Here is a 13,018-nt window from a genome sequence, read left to right on the forward strand (position 1 = left end):
TACAGATATTGTTGCAATCTCTTTGTCTAAGGGTCCTTGGCCTAATTACATGGTCTGTAACCTGAATGAATGTGTGCATTTTCTGTTGTTTTTGTCAGCAAACAGTTTGTGCCTAGGGAGACAGCAACCTTCCAGGGCCAGCTCTGTCTCTCTTGACCTCATGGTCAGCCAGTCCAATCAGATTATTGTTGGTTCAGATGGTGACTAAACATGTACAAAAAGGAAAAATACAAAAAGACATGCCCAAACTAAAGATTCAAAAGCCAAACGAAAGGCTTTATGGCCACTAAACAAACCCAGCAGCCTCACGGCTTGCCAACTGGTACACTGGCTGAATATCACCCTAATTGGCAGCACCTGATTTGTTTATCCACCATGCTCAACACCTGGATAAGGTTGCTGCTGCCCCCTAGGGGAATGGAGTGTGGAAGTGTATCCTGGACAATTAGTTTGTCTATGTCCTAACACAAACCTTGTACCTACAAGTTTTACATTCCATAACCTCTCCCTCCAACCTCCTGGAAAAACCAATTTGACCATTTCATAGCCTAGAATTAAAACATATCCTACACGTGGATTTATTTGTCCCTTTAAGGAGGGTTCAACATTTGACCTATAATAATTATATTATGCTCTAGTATCCTCCAGACCTATTCAATGAATAAGCAACTATAGCTTCAAACAATGTTCAACATTCTTTATTTTTCTCAAGGAATTGTCTTAATTTACTTCTTCAGACATACAGTTTCATAGACAATAAGGTGTGTTGAGGTTAGACTTGCACAGAGCACCTATCATTGAGATTTTGTCTATATTGATATTCACTTGCCCTCAATGGAACATAAAAGGGTAAAATCCAATGTGAAAGCAATGTGTGATTTGATTGTATATCAGTGTGATCACAAGTTTTGGAATTGCTTAGACTGTTTAAGCTAATGTCCTCCAGTGGGTGGCAGTAAAACTCATGAAATAATCACAATTTTACATTTTGGTCATTTAGCAAATGCTCTTATCCAAAGCAACTCACAGTAAGTAGTAAGTCGAACCTACAACCTTGGCGTTGCAAGATCAATGCTCTACCAACTGAGCAACACGAGACAACACAATCAACCAGGATGAAATCAGACATTATGTATAATACATGATCTACATAACAGTCTAGGTCTATACTGAAGCAGGAAGAAGAATAACAAGAGCCACAGCACTGACGTTCTTTAAAATGTCACATTTAATGAGTTTCACCACTGTACTTCAAATCTACACTTTTAGAGACCGGACATTTTTCCCAAAACACACGTGAGCACATCCGAGGAGTCATTTCTGGTCTCAACTTCACATTGGCTTTAAGGTCCTTGTAAGCAGAGCTTTATAGATATATTTAACGTAAATTGTATTCAAATTACATTACCTCTGAGTATAAACTTCAAATGTCTTATAAAAATGTGTGACAGCACAAGTAGTACCTATCCAAATTTTGCCCAAATATCAGTTGCAGAGTTCAAGTTAGTCTCTCTCACAGCACCACCATCATATTTCTGTCTGCTTTGTTATTATTTGTACATATCTAAAATTAGTATCAGTGGGTTTTTGTACCTAATTTCAACACAAAATCTCTTCACACACAGATATTACACAGGGAGACGGGGGGGAGGGTCATAGACTATCAAATATATGACTCAACGTCAACTAACAGTCTGGAATCGCTTGGCTATTGATAGGGTCTTTTAATACAATGACATGATGAATCCTACCTCTGGCAAATTTAAAATAGTTTTTCAAATGAGTGAAAAAGAAAATTAACTGTTTTTATATATAAAAACAGTTAGTTTTCTTTTATATATATATAAAAGATGTAAGGGACATTCAAGTTGTATTTTTAATTCTCCACATGAAATGATACATTTGTGGAGGTAAACAAACCAAGTAATAGAGCTCAAGAGGTAGAGAGCAACATTGTCATTCTTTATATACATATACACACAGTAGTAAAGTGTTTCTCTAAGGTAGAAATAATAATAAGAAAAAAGCCTTCTACTTCAATATATCCACAGCTCTGCAGTACACACAAGACACAATTAACATAATTGGTTGTGTTTTTTCGTTTGTTTTCTGAATCATTTTTGTTTTGGATTATTTATGTCTTCTACATGTTCGTGTACAGGGGAAAACATAAAAAAGACAAAATAAAATATATACATTTATATGCAAGTCTCAAAAATAAAATAAAATGCACAGCCCTAAAAATGTGCAGGCTAATACACCTATACAGCAGTATTGTTTTGAGTTTTCATTTATTTATCTTTATCCTCCATTGTAGATTTTGTTTAAAATCTATTTGTTTTTCACCTATTGACATATCATATTCCATGGATCATGAGAAAGCATGCCATTGAACATTGACTGAAAGAAATAGAAAATAATCATCTAAAAATATATTAAATAGTTTTCTTCTGAGAGTTTATTTTATTGGCGTAGGTGCAGGTGTGGGTGACATGAAACATCGCAATGGGGAGTGAGGCTTAAAGTAGACCTAATATTACTGGGTAAATTATTAATTGACCTTATTAATTGATGGGAATATCTATCTCTTTGACACCATTCTTGATAAGGTGACACCCCCTAACCTAAGCAAGTCACTGTAGTTAGTTAAACATATTAATTTGCACGTGACAGGACACACGTATAAGCAACACACACACCCCACTTGTTAGAACCTTATGGAATAAATCAACATCTTCCAGAAATGGAAGTATCCCCGTATCATCAAACATCTATTTTTTTTTAAATCTTGGTTTCGCTTTCTCTTTAGAATAGTTTAATTATTTTGGTTTGGCTGATCTTCGTATTATTTTTCTTGTCTGTCTTTAACTAGGTATGTATTGACAGAACATGGACATGCAGTGTATAGTAGGACTATATATTCAGAAGACATGGCAGGGGAACCAGTGAACGTCTGTATCCCTTACACTCTTAACATGCCTGTTCATATGGTACAGTACGTTTAACAGCAGATTACTTGAATTCGGTCTCTCAGAGCCTCCAGAGAGAAAACGCAATGACCAAGTACCACCCCAACATGGCCTTCTTGTTCCTGTAGCACAAAATCTGTGCCGAATACCACAATGTCAATATGTACCCTAAACTACTTTGTGTCTGTCCCCCGTCATGTTACTGTACTTCTACCCAGAGCGGAGGATCTCTTCAGCTCTCAGTGGCGCTTCCACTAATAGCCTATTCTTTGATGCAACCACATTCCATGGTTCCCACATTTTACCCAGCTAATACTGACACAGCACCATACTTCCACATGCCCATACTTGGGTTAGTCATGCGAGTGTGTGTGCCAGGTGGGGTGTGAGGGGTTCTCGCCATACGTATGGCAACCAAGTGGCATGCAGAGCACACACCTCTTCACAAATACTGACTTCTAACCCCGGGGGACAGCAGGCATAGAACAAACAGCAATAGAGCAGGAAAAACAATTGACAAAACAAACAATGAAACCCTCTGACTAAACTGTTTAACAGTACACCACAAATAAATAAAAAGCATTATCTCTAATTGAACGTTGTGATTTCTGGGCTGGGGTTAACTAGCGTGAGCAGGTAGTGTCTTAAATCCTGTGCTATATATAAAAAGAACACCCTTTCCAGAACGCGTCTCCCTCCTTTAATAAATAAGTGATGACTATGCATGTATGGAAGTGGACGGGAGCTGTGCGTTGCCCTCTGGGACTGCAGGCAGAGACTACGAGGACTCTCTGCAGCATACGGTCTCATCCCTGGCTTTACACACACTTTCAAGCCCACGAGGTTGGCCCTTATACCAGCTCTGCACAATGTTTGTATGCACATGTGTGTGTGCATCCATTTGTGGCTTTGCATCTACAGAGCAGTGTGGGCATACACACATAGCACACTGTAAAAGTCCCTCCATAACCCAGTCAGCAGTGGTTGGTTGGGTTCATTTTAAAACTTCATAGTTAGTATTACAGTACACACACAGTGGACATTGCTAGTCCTAGACTCCAGTGAAATGCTACACAGGGTGGGGTTTCTTCTTCATGTCCTCAGTAGTCCAGCACGGGGCCGGGGTGTGGCCCAGACAGCAGCTATTCCCACACCAGGGGGGACGGGGGCATCTCAGAAGGCTGAGCCACAGTGGAACTGTCAGGGAGAGACGGGCGAGAGAGAGAAACATTGAGGGAGACGAGTGAAAGAAAGAACAAAAGAGGAGACAGAAATAGATGAGGGGACAGGGAGAGATGGAAAGATATGTTCAGTCATTGGCACTGCCTCACCACCACTTTCTGTTTAATGAGCAGCATGCATCTACTGTAGAGGACCTGCAGAAAAAGCGATTAACTATTGCACCAAATCCTTCACAATAACTCTCAGCATGTTGGCTGGCAGGCTGGAGGTAGGAGGAAAACTCACAAATCAGATGTTGTAGGCCGGTAATAACAAACTGCAAGGAGAAAGACGTATTGGTTGCCAATGAGGAAAGCTGGCCAATGCTATGGACTGTTACTGTTCTCATTGTGACACAGAAGGACACAGGTATCAAGGTGTGGCAGGTAGATTATGCTGAGGGAAGGTAAGCGGACATGCTCACAGGACCAGGTCAAGTAGGGTCAATGTCATCTAACAAGCTATCAAGTTCCTAAGAAGTGGCTAGCTTTCAAACTATTGTAGCTTAAGTACAAAAATCCAAACAATGAAGAATATTGTGGTATCCACCGGCAGAGGCCTCTAGTCTTACCTGATAAAGCTTTTGAAAGCGGCTGACTGGGGGTTGATGCAGAGCGGCACTCTGTTCCCCTTCTGCTGTTCCAGGATAAACTGGTGAATGATCTCTGTGGAAGACAGAGACAGAGTCAGACTCAGGGAGATGGACCGAACACATTCTTTACAGTTACACCGACTTTCAAAGTAAGCTTTTTAACCGGGGCTAACTTACTGTGTTATACAGTATTTAGGGCTCGTGTTTTAATTTGGTAAAGATCTATTTTGAATTGTGGATTTTCACTTATAAAACACATGGTTTGTACAGTTGAAGTCAGAAGTTTAAATGTATTTGGCTAAGGTGTATGTAAACTCAGTTTTTCACAATTCCTGACATTTAATCCAAGTAAAAATTCCCTGTCTTAGGTCAGTTAGGATCACCACTTTATTTTAAGAATGTGAAATGTCAGAATAGTAGAGAGAATTATTTATTTCAGCATTTCTTTCATCACATTCCCAGTGGGTCAGAAGTTTACATACACTCAATTAGTATTTGGTAGCATTGCCTTTAAATTCTTTAACTTGGGTCAAACGTTTCGTGGTTGGCTTCCACAAGCTTCCCACAATAAGTTGGGTGAATTTTGGCCCATTCCTCCTGACAGAGCTGGTGTAACTGAGTCAGGTTTGTAGGCCTCCTTGCTCGTACATGCTTTGTCAGTTCTGCCCACAAATCTTCTGTAGGATTGAGGTCAGGGCTTTGTGATGGCCACTCCAATACCTTGACTTTGTTGTCCTTAAGCCATTTTGCCACAACTTTGGAAGTATGCTCGGGGTCATTGTCCATTTGGAAGACCCATTTGCGACCAAGCTTTAACTTCCTGACTGATGTCTTCAGATGTTGCTTCAATATATCCACATAATTCTCCTTCCATGATGTCATCTATTTTGTGAAGTGCACCAGTCCCTCCTGCAGCAAAGCACCCACACAACATGATGCTGCCACCCCCGTGCTTCACGGTTGGGATGGTGCACTTCGGCTTGCAAGCCTCTCCCCTTTTCCTCCAAACATAACGATGGTCATTTTGGCCAAACAGTTCTATTTTTGTTTCATCAGACCAGAGGACATTTCTCCAAAAAGTACGATCTTTGTCCCCATGTGCAGTTTCAAACCGTAGTCTGGCATTTTCATGGCTGTTTTTGAGCAGTGGCTTCTTCCTTGCTGAGCAGCCTTTCAGGTTATGTCGATATAGGACTTGTTTAACTGGATATAGATAGATACTTTGGTACCTTTTTCCTCCAGCATCTTCAAGGTCCTTTGCTGTTGTTCTGTAATTGATTTGCACTTTTCGCACCAAAGTACGTTCATCTCTAGGAGACAGAACGCGTCTCCTTTCTGAGCGGTATGAAAGCTGTGTGGTCCCATGGTGTATATACTTGTGTACTATTGTTTGTACAGATGAACGTGATACCTTCAGGCGTTTGGAAATTGCTCCCAAGGATGAACCAGACCTGTGGAGGTCTACAATTTTTTTTCTGAGGTCTTGGCTGATTTCTTCTGATTTTCCCATGTTCCCAGGTACACCTCCAATTGACTTAAATGATGTCAACTATCCTATCAGAAGCTTCTAAAGCCATGACAATTTTCTGGACATTTCCAAGGTGTTTAAAGGTACAGTCAACTTCGTGTATGTAAACTTCTGACCCACTGGAATTGTGAAATAATCTGTCTGTAAACAATTGTTGGAAAGATTACTTGTGTCATGCACAAAGTAGATGTCCTAACCGACTTACCAAAACTATATTTTGTTAACAAGAAATTTGTGGAGTGGTTGAAAAATGAGTTTTAATGACACCAACCTAAGTGTATGTAAACTTCTGACTGTATTTAGTGCGGGGCCGGGGAGATTTCTAAATACAACTGTATTTAGAAATCACGTGGTAAAATGGTAGTTGCATTATATTGATCTGATTATTTTGCTCATTGGGGTTCATTAAAACAAGCGTTGTTGTGTAGATACCACTTAGGACGAAGTAAATAGTTGAAATAAGTACCAGAGAGTACAATATCTGAAGTAAAAGTAAAATGCTATTCATTTCTTTTTTTTGTCACAGGCCTACTCCAGGATATCTGGCACCTGCACTAAGGTTTCAGATGTATTGAGCTATGTTTTGTCATTCATCACATTCCTGCAAACTCCAGCCATCTGTCTTTTGCTGCAGAGGAGGAAAGTGTGATTGCATTAAACAATTGATGACAAATCATCTTAACATTTCAGTCATTTTTACCAGTTTGAGCATGCACGTTTGTGTGTACAGTACATGTGCACACACCAAAGGCCTCTAAACGCTAGCAACTAAAGTGGTGCACTAGAGGCCAGTGCAGCAGTTTGTCAACAGCTTGGAGCTAGCCAGCAGTTAGCCTACCACCAGGCAGAATGGCTAATCTCTCAATGGAAATAAGGGGCAAGCGGATTGAGGGATGGGGGGGGTGGAGAAGAATGGGGGTGGGGAGGAAGAGGAGTAGGAGGGAGGGAAGAGAAGGGGGTGGGGAGGAGTAGGAGGAAGAGAAAATAAGGGAGAGAAGGAGGAGGGAGAAAGGCTAGGTTTATTTCGACCACCCTCCACCAGAGTAAGCCTGCTTTTAGAAGACAACCTCACTAATACCTGCTGACAGAACAGGCCACCACTGATCTGGGTCTCCCCCTATGTAATGATCATGCTGTTTAAAAAGCTTCTTGATATGTAAAGTCCATGGAGAACAAGAGCACCTCCTCCCAGCTGCCCACTGCACTGAGGCTAGGTAACACGGTCACCACCGATAAATCCATGATAATCGAAAATTTCAATAAGCATTTCTCAACGGCTGGCCATGCCTTCCTCCTGGCTACTCCAACCCCGGCCAACAGCCCCCCCCCCCCCCCCCCCCCCCCGCAGCTACTTGTCCAAACTTACCCAGCTTCTCCTTCACCCAAATCCAGATAGCTGATGTTCTGAAAGAGCTGCAAAACCTGGACCCGTACAAATCAGCTGGGCTAGACAATCTGGACCCTCTCTTTCTAAAACTATCCGCCGCCATTGTTGCAACCCCTATTACCAGCCTGTTCAACCTCTCTTTCGTATCGTCTGAGATCCCTAACGATTGGAAAGCTGCCGCGGTCATCCCCCTCTTCAAAGGGGGTGACATCCTAGACCCAAACTGTTACAGACCTATTTCCTGCCCTGCCCATCTAAAGTCTTCGAAAGCCAAGTTAATAAACAGATCACTGACCATTTTGAATCCCACCGTACCTCCTCCGCTGTACAATCCGGTTTCCGAGCCGGTCACGGGTGCACCTCAGCCACGCTCAAGGTACTAAACGATATCATAACCGCCATCGATAAAAGACAGTACTGTGCAGCCGTCTTCATCGACCTGGCCAAGGCTTTCGACTCTGTCAATCACCGTAAAACCAAATGCATGCTTTTCAACCGTTCGCCACCCGCACCTGCCCACCCGGCTAGCATCACCACCCTGGATGGTTACGACCTAGAATATGTGGACAACTATAAATACCTAGGTGTCTGGTTAGACTGTAAACTCTCCTTCCAGACTCATATTAAACATCTCCAATCCAAAATCAAATCTAGAATAGGATTTCTATTTCGCAACAAAGCCTCCACTCGCGCCGCCAAACTTACCCTAGTAAAACTGACTATCCTACCGATCCTTGACTTCGGCGATGTCATCTACAAAATAGCCTCCATTACTCTACTCAGCAAACTGGATGCAGTCTACCACAGTGCCATCTGTTTTGTTACCAAATCACCTTATACCACCCACCTCTGCAACCTGTATGCTCTAGTCGGCTGGCCCTCGCTACATATTCGTCGCCAGACCCACTGGCTCCAGGTCATCTATATGTCTATGCTAGGTAAAGCTCTGCCTTATCTCAGCTCACTGGTCACGATAACAACACCCACCCGTAGCACACGTTCCAGCAGGTATGTCTCACTGATCACCCCCAAAGCCAACACCTCATTTGGCCGCCTTTCCTTCCAGTTCTCTGCTGCCAGTGACTGGAACGAATTGCAAAAATCGCTGAAGTTGGAGACTTTTATTTCCCTCACCAACTTTAAACATCAGCTACCTGAGCTGCTAACCGATCGCTGCAGCTGTACATAGTCCATCTGTAAATTGCCCACCCAATCTACCTACCTCATCCCCATACTGTTTTTATTTTATTTACTTTTCTAATCTTTTGCACACCAGTATTTCTACTTGCACATCATCATCTGCTGATTTATCACACCAGTGTTAATCTGCTAAATTGTAATTACTCGCTCCTATGGCCTATTTATTGCCTACCTCCTCATGCCTTTTGCACACACTGTATATAGCCTTTTTTCACCCTACTGTGTCATTGACTTGTTTATTGTGTTATTGGCTTGTTTATTGTTTACTCCATGTGTAACTCTGTGTTGTTGTCTGTGTCACACTGCTTTGCTTTATTTTGGCCAGGTCGCAGTTGTAAATGAGAACTTGTTCTCAACTAGCCTACCTGGTTAAATAAAGGTGAAATAAAATAAATAAATAAAATGGATGCAATGGATGGATGTCTATCTATCACCCATTGAAACTAATTAGCTTTAGCTAAAGCTGCATCTCTTTGCAAACCCAGTGGAAAAACATAACCCAGCAACATAAAGGGGATAAAAACGGATGAGATAGATAGGCCTAAAACAGAGGATAAAATGATCAAAACAACAAAACTTGAAAGGGCTAATTCCCATAGTACAACTCTGCCCTCTGCTGGTTAGTCGACAGACTCACCTTTGACCTGTCTGACGGAGGTCAGATTCTTCTCGAAGCCGTCGTCGAACTTGGGGTTGGTGACAGGCTCGAAGTCGCTGGTGTAGACGCGGCCAGAGGAGGTGGTGTAGCAGCACTTACACATACAGGTGTGGTACCTCAGTCGGCCCTCGTCCAGGTAGGGGTGGGCCAGGGCATCCTTTGCTGAGATCCGTTTAGACTGAGGGAGGGCCAAACACACACTGATGTACACAGACTACACACACACTGATGGAATACATACAGGACTATGAAATCCCTCCAAATCAAATGGTCTGTTTGATAAAGCATTTGCTGGCTCTCATAAACAGCAGTCTACTGCACATTCTCTCTCTTTCGAGGACACCCATATTAAAACTAGACCTTGGAATCAAACCAAATCAGCCTCAACTGAATAACCATCTGACTAGTCAGCAATATCCCACTTAGATGTGCCAGATTGAAACGAGGGGCGAGAAATACTGCCATCCGGTCTGGAAAAAGACACCCGAAAAGAAAGGTTGGCTTATTTCCACATTACAGATCTCAATGAGACAACCCTGTATTCAGTAGGCCTCGATAACTCGATGTATTTGGCCACCATCATTACCATATGTCAGATTCCTCCTAATCTGTTAGTGACAGAGCCTCAGAATCATTACAGTGCTCATCTTATTTCCCCAGTCAGTCAGGAGATGCCAAGAAACACCACCGCGTGTGTTCTGTCAACGCTAGCTGCTAGTAGGGTTTCTGCACACACACTCACTCACACACACACCATGGATGTAGGACAAGCATGCAACATTGTTTGGTTTTAATCATCTCCTAAGTGCATGAATAAGTAAACGTGTGGGTCGGGGAGAGAAGATGGCATAGTTAATCAACCTCCCTTTGTTGCATAAGACAGTGAATAAGCGTCAACTCGTCAACCTAACTCATGATAGGAGGATGTTGTTGCAGGGCAGTAGGGTCAAGGCAGTGCTCTTTAGGGGTTGGACTTGGAGACATATGCACTGGGGGAACAGTCTTACACCCTAGCTATTCATCTTTCTGGATTGGCCACTGGCCAGAGGTGAAAGCCTGCCATTGAAGCCAACGTCATTCAATTGAAAGCTGGATTGTTGATTACAGTCAGTGACAGTGGTGTCTAGGGTTACCACCACCTTCCACATGTTCCCTTTGGTCAGGATGTTGAATTCAGATTTTTCCAATGTGTAGTGGAGTTGACTGTACAGAAGTGATGCAAAAACTGTCTTCGTACCATAACGTATACTTGTACGTTTTAGGAAAATAAGGTATGTTATTTAGGCAGAAAGCCAAAAAGCTGCTTCCGTCTGTAAGCAGGAGCCAAAACTCTTGAGTAGTCTTTTTTACATCTCTAGATATGGTGTCCAATCTGCAGGTCATTTAGCCTTTGAACCATTACTTGTAATGAGGATATTATTTTTGTTTAGACAGAAATGGCATCCTATTACTGTGGAGTATAATGATCTGTTTCCCCAACAGGCACGCACGCTCGCGCACACTCTCTCTCTCGTTTACCAAAGCTTGTCGGGACACACAATTGATTCCCATTCAAAATCCAATTTTCCCTAACCCTAACCCCAAAACCTAACCTTAACCCTAAACCTAACTACTAACCCCCCTAGAAATAGCCTTTTTCCTTGTGGGGACTAACAAAATGTCCCCAGTTGGTCACATTTCTGTTTGTTTACTATTCTTGTGGAGGCTTCTGGTCCTCACAAGTACAGCTAAACATGACAACACACACACACACACACACACACTACTCACCGGATCGAACACAAGCATCCTGCACAGGAGGTGAACAGCTTCGTGGGTGGCCTGGCTGGAGAGGGTGTACAGGACAGGAAGGGATGGCTGCAGAGACAGGAAATTACATACAGTCAGTCAAATAGTTACACCATCAACTTAACCAAATAAAGCTATTTCAATGCTGGCCTTGTTTTTATTACATGCGGATTTTAACAATTGTGAAAACAGCTTGGATGATAATATCACGAACTGTACATTCAACATGAGATTTTTGACATTCAGAAGAAGCATCTACCTGTGAAGGCAGTGTAGATGGTAGTACAGTTTTTGTACAGCAGTCAAGGGCTACTGCATACATATTTCAATGTGGATTCAATTGAATTGCGTCCTACAGTAGATCTTATCTGTGGCATCAAAGCCAGCCACAGCCAACGATTTTACAAATCTCTCCTTCACTTCCAATGGTCTTCCACGCTGCCGCAAAAGGGATCTTTTAAATGACAGCACCGCTGTGTGCTTATCTCTAAGAGTAGGTGGGTCCAAAAGTTATTTTTACACTCTAATTGCTTTCCTGCCCCATCTCTCTCTCTCAAACTCAACAAAGTTGATTGAAAAATCCATTGGTAATCACCTGTTTAGGTTTTGCAGGTGCAAACCCCAACTGGTGATTCACACTCTCCAGGAGATGACTTTCTGTTACAACACACACTCTCCAGGAGATGACTTTCTGTTACAACACACACTCTCCAGGAGATGACTTTCTGTTACAACACACACTCTCCAGGAGATGACTTTCTGTTACAACACACACTCTCCAGGAGATGACTTTCTGTTACAACACACACTCTCCAGGAGATGACTTTCTGTTACAACACACACTCTCCAGGAGATGACTTTCTGTTACAACACACACTCTCCAGGAGATGACTTTCTGTTACAACACACACTCTCCAGGAGATGACTTTCTGTTACAACACACACTCTCCAGGAGATGACTTTCTGTTACAACACACACTCTCCAGGAGATGACTTTCTGTTACAACACACACTCTCCAGGAGATGACTTTCTGTTACAACACACACTCTCCAGGAGATGACTTTCTGTTACAACACACACTCTCCAGGAGATGACTTTCTGTTACAACACACACTCTCCAGGAGATGACTTTCTGTTACAACACACACTCTCCAGGAGATGACTTTCTGTTACAACACACACTCTCCAGGAGATGACTTTCTGTTACAACACACACTTCTCTCTCCGATGTGTTTCAGGAGAGGGGGAGGAGGAGAAGATAAGGAGAGGAGAGGGGGAGCAGAGGAGAGGAGAGGGGGAGGAGGTTGATAAGGAGAGGAGAAGCAGAGGAAGTGGAGGAGAGGAGAAAGAGAAGGGGAGGAGAGCAGAGGCGAGGGGGAGGAGAGCAAAGGAGAGGGGGAGGAGAGCGGGAGGAGAGCAGAGGGGGAGCAGAGCAGAGGGGGAGGGAAGGGGGAGGAGAGCAGAGGCGTGGGGGAGGAGAGGGGGAGCAGAGCAGAGGAGAAGGGGAGGAGAGCAGAGGAGAGAGGGAGCAGAGGAGAGGGGAGGAGATCAGAGGAGAGAAGAGAGGGAGGAGAGCAGAGGCTTTTAAAGCTGCATCCTCAGGACAATGGACATGAAATGTTCACCTTTTTTCCAAGGCTGCATAGTGTGTGTGGTGTGGGTGTATGTGTGCAT

General features: G+C 42.9%; 1 protein-coding gene across 1 annotated transcript in view; it reads right to left on the minus strand.

The window, feature by feature from the left end:
* Window positions 1-1,210: 1,210 nt before the first annotated feature.
* nlk2 (nemo-like kinase, type 2) overlaps window positions 1,211-13,018 on the minus strand; it is a 94,733-nt gene continuing 82,925 nt past the window's right edge. The window contains exons 8-11 of the mRNA XM_014214972.3: window positions 11,326-11,412; window positions 9,535-9,733; window positions 4,762-4,855; window positions 1,211-4,166 (exon numbers count right to left, since the gene is read on the minus strand). Of these exons, the coding sequence (XP_014070447.1) occupies window positions 4,112-4,166; window positions 4,762-4,855; window positions 9,535-9,733; window positions 11,326-11,412 (435 nt within the window). The 3' untranslated portion in view covers window positions 1,211-4,111. The remainder of the gene's footprint in view (window positions 4,167-4,761; window positions 4,856-9,534; window positions 9,734-11,325; window positions 11,413-13,018) is intronic.

Source organism: Salmo salar, chromosome 09 (assembly GCF_965601325.2).
Source record: "Salmo salar chromosome 09, fSalSal1, whole genome shotgun sequence".
NCBI lineage: Eukaryota > Metazoa > Chordata > Actinopteri > Salmoniformes > Salmonidae > Salmo > Salmo salar.